Source organism: Pelophylax lessonae, assembly GCF_965119305.1.
Source record: "Pelophylax lessonae genome assembly, chromosome: 7".
NCBI lineage: Eukaryota > Metazoa > Chordata > Amphibia > Anura > Ranidae > Pelophylax > Pelophylax lessonae.
This window is the reverse complement of record NC_138774.1, coordinates 233,974,558-233,995,735: the sequence shown is the minus strand read 5'-3', so window position 1 is coordinate 233,995,735 and position 21,178 is coordinate 233,974,558. Positions and strand designations below refer to the sequence as shown.

The following is a 21,178-nucleotide window of genomic DNA, read 5'->3' as shown; positions in this document are numbered from 1 at the left end:
AGTTGCCAACTAATCGCAAGCTTAACTTGAAAAGTTGTGAAGCGCCTGCTCTCTGTTCTGACCCGCAGTGCTTCCTGTCCTCCGCTCTGTGGAAAATTGACAGTAAAGGGGGCAAGGACATAAGGGATAGGATGTTAAAGGGAGGCTGAAGAGTCAAGATTGAAAGACATGGAAGGTCATGTGAAGGGGGCCGAGGACACTACTGTGGGGAAGAGACAGTTTGATGTTCTGCAAGTTATGTTTTTTTTTCCTATTGGGCTTGTTATCTTGCATTTGCAGGCTGCTATGTGCTGCAATAAGCAATAAGGTAAAATGAAAAACTAAATTATATATAGGTATTTTTTATACTGAACATACTCACCAGTTCCTGAACCACGTGGAGCAGGAAGAGCTATCCGAATGCAGTTGTTTGCAACTTCAGTAAAGATGTCTGGGTTTCGACAGGCTGCAGGACCCAGAACTCTGAGAATGTAGTTAATCTCTCTGGACCCCAAGCTTCCAGACACTACACCTGAGGTAGTGCTACCAGCACCACTGGTAGCTGCAGACCGAACAACCTTAAAAAGTTAAAGCAAGTCATTTGCATTTACCCTTACCCAAGGTTATGTACAAAAGAAAGTCAAGCGGTAGAAATATGGAGGATACTGGCCTCTTCTAAAAATGCTAGCTACCTGGATGTTTTTATAACTTCCTTAGTAGTAAACCTCAGAACACACATGCGTTTCCTAAAGGCTCATTCGCAGGTTAACACATCTACATAGGTAAGCCAATATTTTTAATGGTGCAAATTCCCATGTGAGGCAAATTAGCTGAATAAGTTAATGCCTGTGTTGATGTATTAAAGTGCCTACTGAGGACAACAGCAGCACATAAATGGCCCACAAAAAAGCATGAAAGTAAATTCAGCCAACATTATAACATTGAGTTACACAGATGTGTAAGGTCAGTGGGTCAGAAAAATCAGCATTAAAGCCAGTCAACTAATATTTAAAAAAAAAAAAAAAAAAAAGATAAAAAAATAGCAGCCTTTAAACGGTTTTAATTTTTAAAATACCTTGAGATTTTGTACTCTCCTCATCTTAAAATAAAATCTTCAGTGACTACACAAAACAGAAATGGTATCTAGCAGTTGGCTCATGGAGCTCACCCATAAAACAACTGGAGCTCACCTAAAAAAAAAAAAAAAAAAAAAAAAAAAAAAAAAACCATAACAACCACCTTAAAGAGGACCAGGTCCTCTAACCAGCAGCCAGCCAAAAGAAGCATTTGCAAATGAGATATCCGCTTTGTAGAACTTTTTTAAAGTGTGCACCGACGACCAGGTGGCCGCCTTGCAAACCTGCGTCACTGACGATTGATGACGGACTGAAGCCCAGGTGACACTAAGCGCCCTAATAGAGGGAAAGGAGGAACCTGACCCCTGAACCACCGTCTTTCTAAACAGTCTGTTTAGCCTGGGACATGGAAGGCAAAACAATGTCCTCATTCCATTGACAGTCAGAGACCACCTTAGTAAGGAATAAGGGACAGGGGCAAAGCACCACCTTATCCTGTTGCTCACCTGATTGGTGATTCAAAAGGATAACGCTGCCAGTTCCAACACCCTGCACGCAGAGGTGATAGCCACTAATAAAGGCCACCTTTTGATCAGAGCAAGCAGGGAAACTTCCCGAATATTTTCAAAGGGAGGCTTCTGTAGAGCTGAAAGAACCAAATTAAGATTCCAGGGCTGCAACCGAGCCCGCACTGAAGGAACCAAATTTCAGACACCATGAAGAAAGGTACGCACCAGGGAGTGTGAGGCCAAGGGTTTTCGGAAAAAGATCGCCAAAGCCAAAACCTTGCCCTTTCATGGTACTTAAGGTCTATTTTTGTTCAACCTCCGTTGAATGAAGGTTAAGATCCGATCCACCGAGAAGGAGCGAGGATGAACCTCAAGAGACTCGCACCACGCAACGTACGTCTTCCATGTACAATGGTAGATCTTCCTAGAAGTAGATTTCCTAGTTTTCAACAGAGTAAGAATCACCGACTCAGACAAACCTCCAGCCTTCAGCACGTGGTGTTCAACAGCCAAGTTGTCAAAGCCAGCGACAGTAAAGGAGGATAGAAGATAGGTCCTTGGAACGGCAGATCCTCCCTGAGAGAAAGCCCCCAAGGAGCATCGACGACCAGCTGTACCAAGAGCGGTGAGGTCAGACTGGACAGAATCCCTTCTGCTTTGAGCCTGCACAGGAGTAGTGGCAGAAATTAGAGAGGGCTGGAGCGAAAATCGGTAAGCCCACCTTAGAATGCCGGGTACCGAGCAGCCAGGACACTACTGGTGCCCCATGTTGATTAATAGATCACGGTCTTGGCATTGTCCAAATTAATTCATACCGGACACCCCTGAAGACGAATTGTCCAATGAGCCCCCCTGAGTATGCCTGTGCTGAGGAGCTCCAAACAGGCAATCCCCTACAAGGGGCAGATCAGATAAGGCCTTCTTAGAAGTCTGGTCTGCAGACCAGTATTTCAGCCAGATAATACACCGAAGGACCACTGCTGATACAGAGCCTAGAAAGCTAAGGAGCTGCATCCAAGAGGCATCACATATAAACAGTAGCCCCTGGACCAACTGATCCACCAGCTCCACAAAGACAGGGGGAAGCGGTCTCCCCTCCAGGTCCCGGCGTAAAAGTTTAGACCACTCGGTCAGAGCTTGCGACACCAGGGCAATAGTAAAATACCGGCCTAAGTACCGAACAGGACAGCGCCTCCTCCCTCCTATCAGCTGGATATTTAAAGGCCGGGGACTCCTCCACATGAATGAAGGTAGCTTTATTTAACTTGCAATCCGCTGAGTCCACAACAGGTGGGACCCTCCACCTTTAAACGCAATAAGGGCACCACAAGCAAAAATCGCTTAGGAACCACTGCGTTTTGGACAACCCCACTGTTTTGTGACAATGTTGTCAAAGTAAGTAGAAAACAGAATACCCTCGCCGCTTTGGAGGGCCTGTGGGTGCCAAAAGGAACCGATGCCTCCGACGCAGCATTAGCTGCAACCTCCATTTACGCACTGACACAAACACTGCATCCACCAGCACCTTTTCAAGCGCGGCTATAGGAGCAGAGGAATCATCCTCACTATTTGAGCATTCAGGGCGAGTAGGGTCGCTATATACGAAGCTCACCAGGTAAATAGAACAATCAGGGGAGGCCGCCAACTGTGATCCCGCAAAAGGGACGCGGACCAAGGTCCCGGGAATGGGCCACCTACTGGACCCCACAAAAAAAAAAAAACAAGGGTGGAGGGTCACCTTCCAAGTTCTCCAAAGAGGGCATAATACGAAAAAGCCCCCTTAAAAAGAGCCGTGACGCAGACGTGCAGGCAAGGTACTTTGATGGTTCCGCAGCGCTTATAAGGGGCAGGTGCCCAACACAATAATAGTGGAAAGGTCGTCAAAAAAATGAAGCGCCCCCAAAGCACTACCAGTTCCAAGGGAGGCGCCAAGCTGACCACATGGCCTAGCTGGCCGCAAGCTGCAGGCTAATTTTTTGTGGAAGCCCAGCTACAAGTGCACGGATCCCAGCCCTGCAGATGCCCAAAGGGAGAGTGGGGGCTTCAGCTAAACACACAAGGGGCGCAACCCAAACTCAGCTGTGCGGCCGAAATTTTTGTGGGTGCCCAGCCGCTGGGACATGAGCCCAAGCGGAGCCGACCACCTAGAGGCCGAAAGACCCACAGTGACCACCAAAATTTTAGAGGTGCTTGGGGGAAGGAGGGGAACACGGGGGGTCCAACCATACCTGGGAGGGGCCATAGTCCACCACAAAACCCTCTAGGAGTAGAGGGGGGACAGCTACTTACCATACTAGGAACAGGGTGGGCACCACCCCAGACAGACCACCGCTCCATCATAATGTGGGTGCGGTCGGCCAGAAGAAACGCTGTGACTCAGGATGAGGCCAGGTCGTTTGTGTCCTTGTGAGACATTTAACTCGCAGGCCAGCCCCAGTCCAGTGAGGCTATGACGCGGCCGACCTAGCGCTGGGCTGCGGTCTGCACACGCTTGATGGCGAGGGGGACCCTTTGGATCTAGATTATCCAGTCCATCGCCCAGTCTGGCAATTTATTGTAGATTCTCAAAGGAACAAAACAAAGACAGGAAAAATGTCCATTTAAAAAGAAAAAAAATAAAAAAAATCGCCAGGACCAGAGATCCCAGCAAGAAACTAGGTCCTTACTCCTGACTAGGCAGAAGAAAACTGAGTGCCTATAGCGGAGAGTGGGTGTATACCCCCCCCCCCTGGACTGCCCATAGGCGTAATCAAGCTTTTTCCTGCTTAATGTCCTACTCCTGTAAGGGGCAGTATAACCCAACGGTTAGGAAGAATCGGGAGCTGGGTCAGTCAATGAACGAAAGAGAAAGGATTTTAATGCAATCACAAACAAAACCCCTTATTTGAAATAACAGAACCTCAGTTGTGATGGCTTCTTACCATGTTGAAAAATTCTTTACAGAATCTGAGTATACTCCTAAACCGAAATGTTTCTGAAATTGCTGCACTGACACTGGATTTTAAACAAGATAAATTGTCTAAGTGAAAAGATGTTATATGTGTAAACATTTACCTTCTCCATAGTGTGCTGTAATGTGTACGGATCCTCTATGATATGCCTGAAAAGGAGGGTAACTAACGGAGTGAAGCCATTAAAGCCAGAGCTCTGAGTCAAGCTTAGGATCATGCGTGTGCTCTTCAGCTCAGCGAACATCATGGCATATTTATGGTCACGGGTAAGGCGCAGACATAGTCGAAGAGTAGCATGTAAGGTGTCTGGATCTACAGGAACACCAAGCATGCTAACACATGACCTGATTAACACAGTCACCATCTCTTCTGTCAGGCCTTGAATAACTATGTCTCCAACTTTGGGCTCATCAGTGGGTGACTCTTTTTCTTGAGTAGTACTCTCTGGAGCAGGAACTGAATCTAGTTTGGGAGGGGAGAAAAAGATTTATGGTAAAAATCAATTTAAAAACCGATAAGTGCCCTAAAACACAATACATTAAAGAAATTCTATGGTCAGAGAATAAATTTGGTCATTTTATAACATGAGCATTGTAATAGCAATACAACCAATCGTTATATTTGACAATCCAAAAAAGGTAAGCTTACTTGAAAAAACTGGATGTTTGGCTTACCATAAAATTCTATTCTCTGAAGTTCAATGACAGACGTAGCTCCATATTCTTCTTGACCATTGGGTTATGCTGCCCCCTACAGGAGTAGGACACTAGGCAGGCAAAATCTTTAACATTTCTATGGGGCAGTCCCTGCAGGCATACACCCGCACACTATGCTAGAGGCTTCAGCTTTGTTGCAAGCAGTGTTTAGAAAAAAAAAATCCCATCCATAATTAGAGGAGCGGGTGCTGGGTCTGTCAATGAACTTTAGAGAAAAGGATTTTTTACGGTAAGGCAAAAATCCAGTTTTCTCTATCGTTTGACAGAAGCAGCTCCATATTCTTCTTGACCATTGGGATGTCCCAAAGCAGTATTTGCATAAGGGGAGGGAAAGACAATGCAGAAAAGAATGTTATTCCCCAAAAGCTAAACTTAGCCAACTAGGTAACAGAGCTCAACCAGGAACAATTGGAGCTCACCTAGAAACATACACCCTCAAAGACATATTTGCTCTATCAAACAGCAGCCTGCAAAACCTTGTGGCCAAAAGAAGCATCCGAGGATGCCAACACATCTACTTTATAGAGTTTTGTGAACGTGTGCACAGACAACCAAGTTGCCACCTTGCAAACTTGCATTACTGACGCCTATTGGCGAAAAGCCCAAGAGGCACTTAGCACCCTAGTAGAATGCGCCTTCACAGGGAAAGGAATCTGAAACTTCAGTGAATAAGCCTGTACCACCGTCTGTCTGATCCATCTAGATATGGTTGCAGCAGACGCAGCCAATCCCTTTAGAGGTCCTTCAGTGGCAACAGAGTCTGATTTCCTGAATGATTCAGTAGCCGCAAGGTAAACTAATTGCCCAAACCACATCCAAAGAATGTAAAGCAATTTCCTTGGGATGCTTGGGCTTAGGACAGAGTGAAGGCAGCACAATGTCATCAGATGAAAATCAGAAACCGCCTTAGGAAGAAATTAATAAGGTCAAATTAACAGACAAGGTCGACGGCAGGACAGGCAGCTATTAAACAGTTAAGAACAGGTTTTTTTTTTAACCAGACACACCTCTAGGGGGCTGTCCTACAGACATTACCCTCAGCTACTTGCTGTATCTAATCAGTTTAGTAGCAAGCAGTACAGCAAACACAACCCCATATCTATAAAAATAGACACCAGAGGGGCGGGGGCGACGACTGTCAGAGGACTCAGAGAAAAGGATTTTAAGGCAAGATTCTACAAAAATTCTATTTTCTCTTACGTCCTCTGACAGTCGTCGTCGCTCTTAATTCATTACGATTGGGATGTCCCAAAGCAGTACCAAGGTGTGAGGGGTGGGGAAAAAATGCAACCATCAAGAGGTAACGAAGGCCACCCCAGGCAAAAAACATTGCCCTTAAAAAGGAACTAGAAAAAAACCAGGACCACAAAAAATGAAAGAGCCAAAAACTCTTCAAACAACTGCCGCACTTAAAACCTTTGTGGCCAAAAGAAGCATCAGAGGATGCAAAAACATCAAGTTTGTAAAACTTTTGCAAAGGTGTGCACAGACGACCAAGTCGCCGCCTTACACACCTGAGCCACAGAAGTCTGATGGCGAAAAGCCCAAGAGGCACCGATGGCCCAAGTGGAATGAGCCTTTACAGGGAAAGGAGAAAGGAGAAACCTGACCCTTAACGGAATAGGCCGAAACCACAATCTGGCTGATCCATTTTGAAATGGTCGCTGCGGACACAGCTAAGCCCATCCGAGTTCCCTCAGAAAGAACAAACAAGGAATCAGATTTTCTGATAGACTCCATGACAGATAGGTAAAATCTAATAGCCCATACCACAGCTAAAGAATGCAAGGCCACTTCTTTAGGATGCTCAAGCTTAGCACAGAGCGAAGGCAGAATATCTGCATTAAGGTGGAAGGAAGAGACCACCTTGGGCAAATAATGACTAGTTTAGTCGCAAGACTACCTTAACCCTATGTAGCACCAGGTAAGGTGAACGGCAAGACAAAGCTGCCATCTCGGACATTCTGCGAACAGATGTGATAGCGACGAAGAAGGCAACCTTCTGGGATAAAACAGGCAGAGGAATATCTCTGACGTCCTCAAAAGGAGGTAGTTGCAAAACTGACAACACCGAATGCAAGACCCAAGGAGGCACCGGAGCCTTTCTTGAGGGAGCCAAATGATGCACCCCCTGAATAAAAGTGCGAAGCAACGGATTGGTCGCCAGGGGGCGCCGGAAAAGGGTGGCTAAGCTGACAACTGGCCCGCAATCTTGGCCAGCGTAAACGCTGATCTACCCCTTCCCGCAGGAAGGCCAAGACCTTCGCTACGGAGAAGGCACGCGGGTGAAAAACCCCGCAAATCACACCAAGCAAAATAGGCTTTTCAGGTGCAATGATAAATCGTCCCGGAAACAGATTTCCGAGCCTTCAGCAATGCAGGGAAGACCGCAGTTGGAAGACCACCATCCCTCAGGACGTGGCTTTCAACAGCCACGCGGGTAAAGCCAGCGACCATAAAGCAGGATGGAAGATCCGCCCTTGAGACAGAAGATCGTCTCGCAATGGTAGCCGCCAAAGAGGTTCGACAGCCATTTGTATGATGTCTGCGCACCACGACCGACGTGGGCAGTCTGGGGCCACCGGAACCACCGAGATTTGTTCCGACGCCACTAGGCGAAGAAACCTGGATACCAGTTGAATCGGAGGGAAGGCGTACATCAGTCGATGCTGATGCCAAGGAATCACCAACGCGTCCATGGTGTCCGCCAGAGGATCGCGTGTTCTGGACACAAACCTTGTCAGTTTGTTGTTCGGACGGGGCGCAAACAGATCCACGTCCGGAGTCCCCCACCGCATACACAGGAGCCGGAATACTTCTGGATGTAGGGACCATTCTCCCCGGTCCAGGGCCTGGCGGCTCGGGTAGTCCGCCTGCCAATTCCCCACACTCGCAATGTGAACGGCAGAAATTGCTGGGACATGTGTTTGGCCCAAATTTGAATCTCTATCACCTCTAAGGGCGCCCGGTTGCACTTCTGGCGCCCCCTTGGTGATTGATGTAAGCGACTGCCATGGCGTTATCGGTCTGTACTCAGACCGGACAGCCCCGAAGTCGGGAAGTCCACCCGAACAGGCAAAGCTTTGTCGCTCCAAGTACCAACATGGTCAGTGGGAGTGAGGCCTCCCCATGGACCACCAACCTTGGGCAGACAACCTGCCCAGTATTCCACCGCAGCCCAAAAAGGCTGGCATCCGTGGTTACCACTGTCCATAACAGAGGCCGGAATGACCGGCCCTGAGTCAAGGCTGGCAGTTGGAGCCACCACAAGAGGTCTAGTCTCCCTTGACTGAGAAAAAATTCTCATGTCCAAGGACTGAGGAGTCCTGTCCCATCTGGCCAAGATCTCTGCTTGTAGAGATCTGGCGTCAAATGGAGCCAACGGAACGGCTTCGAAGGCTGACACTATCAGACCAAGCGACCACATATGGGTCCGCAGGAAGGAGAGATCCCTGTCTCTGAGGGACTTGATCTCTTCCTGTAGAACCCGAAGTTAGTCCTCCAGTAGAAAAACCCGAGCCCGGGCAGAGTTCTGGATTATGCCCAGATACTGAATACGCACTGACGGTGTTCGAGTCCATTGGTGGAAGTTCATGGTCCACCCAAACTCCTGAAGCATTTGGAATGTCATTGACCGATCCTGTGACAGGGTTGCAACTGAGCGGGACGCTAACCGGAGGTCGTCCAGATAACCAAGGACGGCAATCCCCTTTAAACGCATTAAAGCTAATACAGGGGCCAAAACTTTGGTGAAGACTCTGGGAGCCGAAGCGTGGCCGAAGGGCAACGCCACAAACTGAAAATGCTCCCCCGCTACTATGAACCGGAGACAGCCCTGGTGACCCTTGAAAATAGCGATGTGGAGATATGCATACTGCAAGTCGATGAAGACTAGAAAGTCCCCTGGACTCAATGACGCCACCACGGATCTGATAGATTCCATTCTGAACTTCTGCACCCACACCTAGCAGTGTAGGAACGTCCGATACAGAACAGGACGCACTTTCTCCTCTTTTCTGGGGACAGTGAATAGGTTGGAGTAAAAACCCCAAAACCTGTCCTGCACAGGTACTTGTATAAGGACTCTCTGGGCGAGCATGACTTGCATCGCCTCCCGGAGACCTTCGAGGCGGTCTGACAACCTGAGGTTTGATAGAAAGAACCTGTCTGCAGGGAAGAATCGAAAACTCGATCTTGAATCCCGAGCGAATCAGCTCGTGAACCCACCTACCCTGAATCTACCCTGTACAACCGAGGTTCTTGGAACCACTCAGACGTCCCCTCACCCCAGGTACGGGTGAGGGTGTCCCTTCATGAAGAGGTGGATTGTGACACCGAACCAAGTGAAATGGTCTCTGGCTTACGAAAGGACCCCTGGATTGGTTTAAAGGAGGCGAGCCCTGTGATCAGTTAAGCCAGACAGTACCCAAAAAGACAACTCCCCGGATAAGGGATGTCAGTCACTGTCTTTTTTTTTTTTTGGAAGACTGATCGGCCGACCAGCTATTCAACCAAGTAATGCAGCGGATTGCAACCCCGACCGCCGACAGCCGTGCGACTAAGGGTACCTTGACTCCACCCACCTATCCACCGGATCCTTAAACACCGGGGAATCCCCCACGGGCATCAAAGTGACATTATTTAACCTGGACACAGTGTGGTCCACCTTAGGAGCCACAGTCCAGCGAGAATCCACCGGATCCGCAAAAGGATAACGGTACTGAAATCTCTTGGGCACCAAACATATGTTTGGATACGGCGCCATTGGTCATTCACCATTTCGTGAAACTCCTCGGGACAAGGAAAAACCTGACCCGATTTTTGGGCTTTGAGGGTCCCAAAAGAAAGACGTACCCGACAGGGGGGGGGGCTCATCATCCAAATTTAACGTTTCCTTAACAGAGCTGATAAGTGCATCCACCGCAGCGCGGTCCCGCGCTGACCCAGAGGACGAATCCTCCTCCTCCACATCCGACTGAGGACAGGGACCCCTAAGGGGGGGGGGGGCGTTGTCCGTGGCAACCAAATCTGGCTCTGAATCAGAAGACAGAGGGCATAGGCCGTTTTTTAGAAACCACGTCAGACATCAGCAAAGCCACTTTTGACGCTAAAGTCGCAAGTGCAGCAGATAGACTTATGGAACCGGATTCAGGAGTACCCGAACCACCCACCAGGTCTATGGGGAATTTGCTATCCTGGGACTCCATAATAGCAATACACAATTTAAGTGACGCTGGCCCTTTAAAATCGGTGATTCCCGTGGCCCAAACCGCAAATTGAAACCTTGTCCCTTGCTACAGGAATCTGTAAAAATGAGTGCTAGCAGGAATCCAGGCCAGAGAAACCAGTAAAATGCCCTCCACAGTGTGTTATATTTGCGTGCTGCTGAGGATCCGAAGGGAAGAAAGAGGAAGTGACCTAACGCCCCTAGAGGCAAAGCCAGCCCTGAGCCAAAAGGAAATGGTTGCCAATAGAAGTCTATGGGAGAAAAGCCATGGGAAAATGTCCGCTGCCCACAAAGGACATAATGACCACACTAAAGATGGTGCCCGATCGGCGCCAAAAGGATGACAGAAAATGGCTGCTGCCCATACTATGAGGCCGAACAAAATTATATTATTGATAAATTCCAGGATCAAGCTCCCTTAAGGGTATGTGCTTACCAGATGAAGGTAAGGAAAAAGCAGTCTCGCTGCGTGGAAACTTGTCACCTTGACAGTAGATGCAAGCTTCTATGATCGATCAACTCAGTGGACATAGGATCATGAAAAGCAAAAAAGTACCGCAATAGCGTAAAACCCAACAAACAAATTGTGACTATCACCACAGGTGTGGGTAAATGAAATTGTGATGTGATATGACCTCCACCACAATAAAATAAAATAAATAAATCATGCAAAAATATGAGGAACTTAGGGTGAATAACCCTCACCAGAAAGGTTAAGGGTTGACGCCTTAAGTGATTAAATGTGTATCGGTTGGAGTAGCCTCTTACAAAACATAAAAATAATGACACAGAGAAGAAAACGTTGAAAAAAAGATAATCGTGCTGAACCACCACCAGCTAAATTCGCCTCTTACCCTGGATAGATATAGATTAGCCAAAGTGTACTAAACAAATCCAGTGTACCACTCAGGAGCCAGCAATATCACACCTGTGAGAGTTGCCTCTTACCACATATGAAGTTGTATCAAGCCTGTAGGGTAAACCAAGTGGCCAAAGACCGACCCCAAATTGAATCCAAGCCTGTATGTTTACAAGTAACCAGGGGATCCGACCAGAGGTGTAGGTAACTGGGACTCAGAAGTTTCAGCAATATAGGATATCGCCACCATAAAAAGAAAGAAAGGGCTCCCATAGCGTAAAACCATAAAAGCATTTTATTCCATAAAAGCAAAAAAACTTACAAAGACCAGGAATGGGTGAGCAATGGAAGTTGCCGCCGGCCGGACGGCTCCGCTCGTCCGCACTCACGAGTGGTTACTCGTAAACATACAGGCTTGGATTCAATTTGGGGTCGGTCTTTGGCCACTTGGTTTACCCTACAGGCTTGATACAACTTCATATGTGGTAAGAGGCAACTCTCACAGGTGTGATATTGCTGGCTCCTGAGTGGTACACTGGATTTGTTTAGTACACTTTGGCTAATCTATATCTATCCAGGGTAAGAGGCGAATTCAGCTGGTGGTGGTTCAGCACGATTATCTTTTTTTCAACGTTTTCTTCACTGTGTCATTATTTTTATGTTTGGTAAGAGGCTACTCCAACCGATACACATTTAATCACTTAAGGCGTCAACCCTTAACCTTTCTGGTGAGGGTTATTCACCCTAAGTTCCTCATATTTTTGCATGATTTATTTATTTTATTTATTGTGGTGGAGGTCATATCACATCACAATTTCATTTACCCACACCTGTGGTGATAGTCACAATTTGTTTGTTGGGTTTTACGCTATTGCGGTACTTTTTTGCTTTTCATGATCCTATGTCCACTGAGTTGATCGATCATAGAAGCTTGGATCTACTGTCAAGGTGACAAGTTTCCACGCAGCGAGACTGCTTTTTCCTTACCTTCATCTGGTAAGCACATACCCTTAAGGGAGCTTGGTCCTGGAATTTATCAATAATATAATTTTGGACTTTTATGGACTTTACATCTCCATCTAATATATTTAGCGCGACTTATATGTATAATATTTATTAGGGTGTGGTCACACTTGAAGTTGCTGCTGTCCCAATTTATTTGTTCCTTTAGCGCGGTTATTATTCCCTTATTCCATATGAGGTCGAACAGCCTGCCCACACCCAAAATGGCGGCCGCGCAGATTAGCGCTAATTGCGGCCACAAAACACCATGCACTGGCCCCCACAGAGCACAACAAGCACCCCTGGGACGTAGGAGACCCCCGCACCCCCCCACACACCGCGGTCAAACCATGAAAGCGCCCCCGCAGGGACAGGGAAGGGACACAAAGGGGCCACACCTACAGCCATGAGGGGGGATAGCACAGAACCCTTACCTGAACTGTCATCCCCAAACAGAGGGCCCACATACACACCCCAACAAACCTCGTTCAGAGACAGAGGGGTAGTCATGGTACTTACCAGTCCAGCGAACGTGGGCACCGCTCTGCGACAGTAAACCTCCCACCAAGTGGGGGTGCAGTCAGTCGAAGGGGACGCTAGCAACACGCGGGCGTACCGCAGTTGAGAAATCCCAGCGAAGATAGCAACTTTGCAGGCTCATCCCTGACGCCAGGGACACTGTCATTTGCGAGGCCTGGGCGTACCAATAACCTGCTAATGCTCGATGGCAGGCTGGGAGTCCGTAAGGTTCTATAACAACCAGTGCGAGGCCCAGCTCTGCAAACGCTGTAGTCTTCTAAAGTCCGACTAACTAAGCGAAGACGAAAATAAAAAGCGATCTTTTTACAAGAAAAACACTTTTGTAGAGAGAAAACAGAGAAAACATAAAAAGAAGAAAAAAGCTGAGACCCAAGTCTCAGCCAGGGAAACCCAGCCTACTCCTGAGCTAGGCAGCAGAAAACTGATTAGATACAGGAAGTAGCTGAGGGATAATGTCTGTAGGACAGCCCCCTAGAGGTGTGTCTGGTTAAAAAACCTATTAACTGTTTCATAACTGCCTAGCTTACTCCTAGAGTGCACAGCCATTACCCAATCGTAATGAATTAAGAGCGGCGACGACATTGAGGACGTAAGAGAAGAGGAGAGGATGCACCTTCAGCGTTTCACATCATTAGATGTACGATTTCCACGTACGATGATAGGTCTTCCTTAAAGCGGAGTTCCGGGCACAGAAGTCATTTTTTAATAAACATACCCCCGGGACAGTCAGGGCTAACACATTCCACAATGGCTAGCCTCTGATCTGTCCCGGTTCGCACTTACCTTTTAGAAGAAATACTTACTTATAAAATTTCTTCCACAGCGTTTCCATCTCTCTTGTGGGCAGCTGAAGCCGGCGCGGTCCTCTTCTGTGTCTTCTTCCGCATCTTCTTGTCCCCGAATGCGCCTGCACCGGCCCCTCTCGTCACTTCCGGAAGTGACGAGCAGGGCCGGTGCCGTCGCATTGATTCCTGGGAGCGAGGACGTTCAGCTCCCAGGAATCATAGCGAGACAGGAAGTGATGGGGAGAGCCGCGGCGCCGAGGGAGGAAGTACTCTGAGGTGAGTATTTACGATCTTCAATTAAAAGGGGAGTAAACAAAAAAAAAAAAAAAATAACTATCCAATTCCTTTTCAGGTAATGTCGAACTAGCGGAGGGGCACAAAAAAAAAAAAAACGGAATTTTTGTAAAATCTTACCTGTAAAATTCCTCTCTGAGTCCTCCGACAGTCGCCGCCTCTTCATATTCGTCACATATGGGGTATTAGACTTTGCTCCGAAGGAGTAGCTAGGCAACAGAATATGTTAACATTAAAGCTTTTAACATATCCCACCCTCAAGGGGTGGTCCCCTCAGTCAATACCCTCCTACTTCCTGCAACCATATCTCAGTTTCAGTGGAATAGCAGTAGAGTATACAACCAAACCCCAAAAGAGGGGCGGGGGCGGCGACTGTCGGAGGACTCAGAGAAAGGAATTTTACAGGTAAGATTTTACAAAAATTCCGTTTTCTCTTACGTCCTCCGACAGTCGCCGCCTCTTCATATTCGTCACATATGGGGACGTCCCAAAGCAGTGCAAAGATGGGTTCAGGAGATCGTTCGATCTGGTTACAAGATCGAGTTTCTCTCTCGGCCGGAGAGCAGATTTTTTCCCTCAAATCTTCAACTGTCTCCAGAGCGTTTACGGGACCTGAGGGGTGGGAAACGCATCCGCGCCGAAAAGGCAACGCAGTCTCCGCATCAAAGAAAGGAACCTTAACCAAAGGAAGGAACCCAGCTGGGCAACAGGAAAAAACAGGTGCTCAACAGGAGCAACAACCCAGGAAAAGACAAATTAACCAGGGGATAAAAAACTTATCCCAACAGTCAGAGGTCCCCAACAAGGGACCCTAGGGAATTGCCGCACTAAGAACCTTGCGGCCAAAGGAAGCATCCGCCGATGCCTGAACATCTACTTTGTAGAATTTTGTGAAAGTGTGCACGGTCGACCAAGTCGCCGCCTTACACACCTGGGCTACAGAAGCCCCACAACGACAGGCCCAAGACGTACTCAGAGATCTAGTAGAGTGCGCCTTCACAGGCACAGGGGGAACCTTCCCCTGCAAGGCATAGGCCTGTTCAATGGTCTGCCTGATCCATTTGGCGATGGTAGAGGCCGACGCCGCCATGCCCTTCCGAGGACCCTCCGGAAGAACAAACAAGGAGTCCGTCTTTCGAAAAGACTCAGTCGATTTAAGGTAAACCCTTATCGCCCGAACAACATCCAGAGAATGTAATCTCACCTCCTTTGGATGTTTAGGCTTCGCGCACAGCGAAGGCAAGACAATATCCTCATTAAGATGGAATTCCGAAACTCGCTTCGGAAGAAAAGAAGGATTAGGTCGCAAGACCACCTTATCCAAATGAACAACCAGATACGGAGACTTGCAGGACAAAGCTGCCAGCTCCGACACTCTGCGAGCCGAAGTGATCGCCACCAAAAAGGCGACCTTTTTGGACAACATAGACAACGAGATCTCCCTGATCTGTTCAAAAGGAGCACGTTGCAACACAGACAGAACGAGATTCAAGTCCCAAGGGGGCAAAGGATCCCTCCTAGGAGGAACCAGATGCCGCACACCCTGAACAACAGTGCCAACCAAGGAGTTGGAAGCCACGGGACGTTGAAACAGAACGGCCAGCGCAGACACCTGACCCTTTATCGTAGCCAGCGCCAAACGCTGATCGACACCCGTTTGAAGAAAAGACAGCACACGGGAAACCGAGTACGTGCGGGGTGAAAACCCCCTGGACTCACACCAGGCAAAATAGGCCATCCAAGTACGGTAATAAACCTTCCCCGAGGAAGACTTCCTCGCGTTGATCAAAGTATGAACGACCTCTGGGGAGAGACCCTTCTCCTTCAGGACCTCGGTCTCAACAGCCAGGCCGTCAAAGCCAGAGACTGTAAAGCAGGATGGTATATCGGTCCTTGAGACAGGAGATCGTCTCGAAGAGGCAGACGCCACGGGGCGTCGACCGCCAGATTCACGAGGTCTGCGTACCAGGACCGGCGAGGCCAGTCCGGTGCCACAAGAATCACCGTGCTGCGTTCCGAGTGTAACCTGCGAAGGAACCTGGACAGCAACTGAATCGGTGGAAACGCGTACATCAGCCTGTACTGATGCCACGGGGCCACTAACGCGTCCGACGCGTCTGCCCGAGGGTCACGCGTCCTTGCCACGAACCTTCTCACCTTGTTGTTGAGACGAGACGCGAACAGGTCCACATCTGGAAGACCCCACTTCGCGCACAACATCTGGAAGACAGCCGGGTGGAGAGACCATTCCCCCTGATCCAGGGTCTGGCGACTCAGATAGTCCGCCTGCCAGTTCTCCACCCCCGGAATGTGAACCGCCGTTATCGCCGGGACATGAGTCTCGGCCCAAGACAGAATGTCGGCCACTTCTCGAGCCGCTCGGGCACTCCTGGTGCCCCCTTGGTGGTTGATGTAGGCCACCGCCGTGGCATTGTCCGTCTGCACCCGAACCGGGCAGCCCTGCAGCCGGTCCGTCCAGCGATGAAGACAGATTTATCGCACGCAATTCCAGAATGTTGATCGGAAGGGAAGACTCCCCCTCCGACCAAGTTCCCTGGGCGGACAGAACGCCCAGAACACCACCCCAGCCCGACAGGCTGGCATCCGTGGTGATCACCGTCCACGAGATAGGACGAAACGACTTGCCCCCGGACACCATCTGGGACTGGAGCCACCACAGAAGGTCTCTTCTGGTGCGATGACTCAACGAGATTTGAAGATCCAGAGATTGAGGTCGCCCATCCCACATGGACAGGATCTCCGCTTGGAGACCCTGCGTGTGAAACTGGGCGAAGGGAATCGTCTCGAAGGCCGAGACCATCAATCCCAGACATCTCATGCACGTCCGCAGAGACGAGTGCGGAACGTCCCTGAGGGACCTGACTTCCTCCTGAAGAGTTCTGAGTTTGTCTTCCGGCAGGAAGACCTTCGCCTGCACCGAGTCCAGAATCATTCCCAGGTAGGGAAGACGAACCGACGGACTCAGTGTCGACTTTGGAAAATTTATCGTCCAACCAAACTCCTGCAGAGTTTGCATCGTGACAGACAGGTCCTTCTCCAGACCCTGGCTGGTCGCAGACCGAACCAGAATGTCGTCCAGATACCCCAGGACAGAAATGCCCTGGGCCCTCAATAATGCCAGAACCGGTGCAAGCACCTTGGTGAAGACCCGCGGAGCCGAGGCGAGACCAAAAGGCAACGCCACGAACTGGTAGTGATCCTCCGCAATGGCAAATCGAAGGAACCTCTGGTGACCCTCGAAAATGGGGATGTGAAGATACGCATCCTTCAAATCGATGAGGCCATGAAATCCCCCGGAACCAGGGCAGCCACCACCGACCGCAGTGATTCCATGCGGAACTTGCGAACCCGCACAGAGCGGTTCAGAGCCTTCAAGTCCAGAATTGGACGAACCTTGCCCTCCTTTCTGGGCACGGTGAACAGATTGGCATAAAACCCCCGAAACCTGTCCCGATGAGGCACCGGAACTACCACTCCCTGAGCCCTCAGGTCCCGCACCGCCAGGTGCAGGTCCCGTAAACGCTCTGGAGACAGTTGAAGATTTGAGGGAAAAAATCTGCTCTCCGGCCGAGAGAGAAACTCGATCTTGTAACCAGATCGAACGATCTCCTGAACCCATCTGTCCTGCACGCGGGTCAACCAGGGCTGAAGAAAACCGAGCAAGCGTCCCCCCCACCCCAAAACTGGGTGAGGGCGCCCCTTCAGGCCGCACTGTTATGTTATGGGCTGCGGATCCGGATTGACCGGACTTCTGTTTTCCAGACCAGGGCTTCTTCTGAGAGCCTTGACCTTTGAACGGTTTGCCCTTGTAGTGCGACCGAAAGGCACGAAAGGACCCCTGAGGGGGCCGAAAATTAGCATGCTTCTTCCCAGAAGCCCCCTTAGCCTTGGGGAAATGGGGCAAGAGAGTGCTCTTACCTCCGGTGATCCCCTTAATCAACACATCCAAGGACTCCCCAAAAAGGCGAGACCCATCATAAGGCAGATTGGCTAAGGTCTTACGTGAAGACTGGTCCACCGACCAACATTTCAACCAAACCAGGCGGCGAGACAACACCGCCACGCTGTGCACACGTGCAGCCAACGGGACTAGGTCCAAGTCCGCATCACACAGATACATGACACCCTGGTGGATTTGATCCACCATATCCAGGGTCGCCGGCGAGGCCGAATCGGCCACTAGGACGCGCCTAAGCATCTGCGTCCAACTTGCGACCGCCTGGGCCGCCATGAGAGAGGCAAACAGAGCCTTAAGCATAGAACCCGTAACAGAATAAGTATGACGGGCAAGAGACTCCAATCTCCTATCCGTGGCATCACGGAACACAGGGGAATCCTCTGCAGGAATCGCAGTGGATTTGTTTAAAACCGCAATTGCCTGATCCACTGGGGGTGGCACACACCACCTTTCATCAGTGGAAGGCGAGAAAGGATAACGCAGCTTGAACCTACTTGGTACAGCAAAAGGTTTGCGTAGATTGCGCCATTGTTCCTTAACAGCGCGCTGAAAATCATCATTGCAGGGAAAAACCTGCGGCGTCCTGCGTTTTCTCTGCGTCCCATAAGCCGCCAAGGCAGCGGGGGGGACACACTTCATCCTGCAAACGCAGCGTTTGTTTTATGGAAGCAATCAATTCATCCATGATTGCAAGCTCTTCAGGCGAGCCAGGGGGAGAATTATCAACCCCTTCAACTTCAGCCTCCACCTCGGACCCCACTAGATCCAGGGAGGAGCGGGACCCCGATAAGGAGGCCCCCGCCATAACAACCCCATCACCTTCACCCTCAGAATCAGAGGAAAGAGCAACTCTGGGTCTTTTAGTAGATTGAGCAGCCACCAGCATCTGCACCTGAGCAGCAAGGCTAGCCACAATAGTGGCTAAATCCCCCCCTGGGGGGAAAACAGCGGTCCCCTGGCTTTCCACCAAGGCGGTAGGAAATTTGCCCTCCTGAGAATCCATTGCCCCTATAACAAATGCCGGATAATAAAGGGTTAACTGCCCCTTTAACAAGCGCGGCGAGCGCAGCCCACCGCACCACACACAAGCACAATGAGACCCCCACAGGGACAATAAAACTGACACAGGCAATGGATAGGAAGGATATAACCTGAGGAGACCCTCGCCGCTGCTGCGGCCTCGATCGGTGTTCCTGGAGAAGAGGAAGTGATGCTGCCAGGGCGCTCTATGAAAGCCTATGGGAGGCTACAAGAAAATGGCCGCCATGCATGTAGAACATGCGGCCGGAGCGAGTGTAGGCAAAATGGCGCCGGTTGGCGCCGAAACCGCCGCTCCACAGTACAGTAATGCACACATGTCTGTATATAAAAAAACATGTCAGATCGCCGCAGCGATCGCTGTATAATGCCCAAACATGCCACAAAACATGCCCCACAGCACACAGCTTCTCACACTGACAAGGCTGACACACACAGTGTCACACAGCTCCCCCCCCCCCCCCCTGCAGCCCACAGCATGCAGCCGAGAGATAGGGAGACAAACAGTGTGAATAGAGGCAGGTTACACAGTCCCAGACTGACACCCCCCCCCCCCAGACAGACAGGTCCTTACCTCACAGTGGCGTGGGGGACCCGCACAGGCGAACAAGCCGCTGCACATGAGGCAGAGAGAGTCGCATACAAGACGCACAGAATGGGGGTTAAGAAACCGCACAGCGTCCAGTGAGGTAGCCACCTCACCAATCATCCCTGCACCGAACAGGGATGGGTCGTTCACTGTGCCAGGAGCGTTACCTGGCTGAACGCTCGATGGCAGGCTGGGAAGCCACTGACCCACGACCTGCGACCAGGGGGATCAGCCCGAGACCCAGCCCGCATGATCCTCTTCATCCGAAGAACTAACTAATGTTGACAAAAAGAACAGCTAAGTAAAGGTAGAGAGAAAACTCAAACAAAAAATCAAAAAAGAAGAAAGAGTCTGGGGCACAAAGCCCCAGCACAGAGAGTCAGCCACTCCTGACAAGCTAGACATTAAAACTGAGATATGGTTGCAGGAAGTAGGAGGGTATTGACTGAGGGGACCACCCCTTGAGGGTGGGATATGTTAAAAGCTTTAATGTTAACATTCTGTTGCCTAGCTACTCCTTCGGAGCAAAGTCTAATACCCCATATGTGACGAATATGAAGAGGCGGCGACTGTCGGAGGACGTAAGAGAAATATCGTTTTTGTGCCCGGAACTCCGCTTTAAAGTAAACTTTCTGGCCTTCAATAGTGTATGAATCACTGAATCAGAAAGACCTCTATCTTTCTATACCTGGCTTTCAACAGGCATGTCGTTAAAGCCAGCGACCGTAAAGCAGGATGCAAGATCGGCCCTTGAGACAGCAGATCTATCCCTGATAGGAAGTCTCCAAGGATCGCTGGTGACCAACCTTACCAGATCTGGGGCCACCAGAATGACCGGAATCCCTTCCACCTCTATTCTGCGCTGAAGCCTCGGCAGGAGATTCAGTGGAGGGAACGCAAAGATCAATCGATACTTACCCCAAGGTGCCACCAGTGCGTCTGTGGCGTTGGTCAGAGGATCAAGAGACCTGGCTACAAACCTCTAAACCTTCTTGTTGAGGCGAGAAGCTAACAGGTCGACGTCGGGTGTCCCCCACTGGACACAGGAGGTGAGACCATTCCTCCTGATCCAACACCAGACAACTCAGGTAATCCGCCTGCCAGTTTTCTACACCTGGGATGTGCACTGCAGAAAGGGCAGGAACAAAATTTTCTGTACATTTCAGGGTCTCGGCCAGCTCCTGGGCCACCAAGGCACAATTGGTGCCCCCATGATGATCGATTTAAGCCACGGCCGTGGCAGTGTTCAATTTAATCCGAACAGGAAAACCCTGTAAAGGATTTGTCCAATGACTCAGGCAAAGCTTTATCGCCCAGGGTTTCATAATATTGATCGTATGTTTGGACTCTTCTACTGTCCAGGATCCCTGAACACACAGCTTCTCCAGCACTCCTCCCCAGCCAGACAGGCTGGCGTCTGTGGTTACCACAGTCCAATACAAGGGGAGGAAGGACTTGGCCCTGGCGTAGTGCTAACGAGTGAAGCCACCATAGAAGAGCAGTCTGTGTTGTGACTTAACCGAATCATGGTGTCCAAAGACTTCGGATCTTTGATCCATTTGACAAGGATTTCCCTTTGCAAGGGTCTCGTGTGGAACGGAGAAAACTGAACTGCCTCAAAGGTTGACACCATC

General features: G+C 49.7%; 1 protein-coding gene across 1 annotated transcript in view; it reads right to left on the bottom strand.

Annotated features, from left to right (window-relative positions):
• Positions 1-21,178, bottom strand: part of HUWE1 (HECT, UBA and WWE domain containing E3 ubiquitin protein ligase 1) — a 484,118-nt gene that overhangs the window by 241,901 nt on the left and 221,039 nt on the right. The window contains exons 40-41 of the mRNA XM_082264230.1: positions 4,619-4,977; positions 362-557 (exon numbers count right to left, since the gene is read on the bottom strand). Coding sequence (XP_082120356.1) covers positions 362-557; positions 4,619-4,977 — 555 coding nt within the window. The remainder of the gene's footprint in view (positions 1-361; positions 558-4,618; positions 4,978-21,178) is intronic.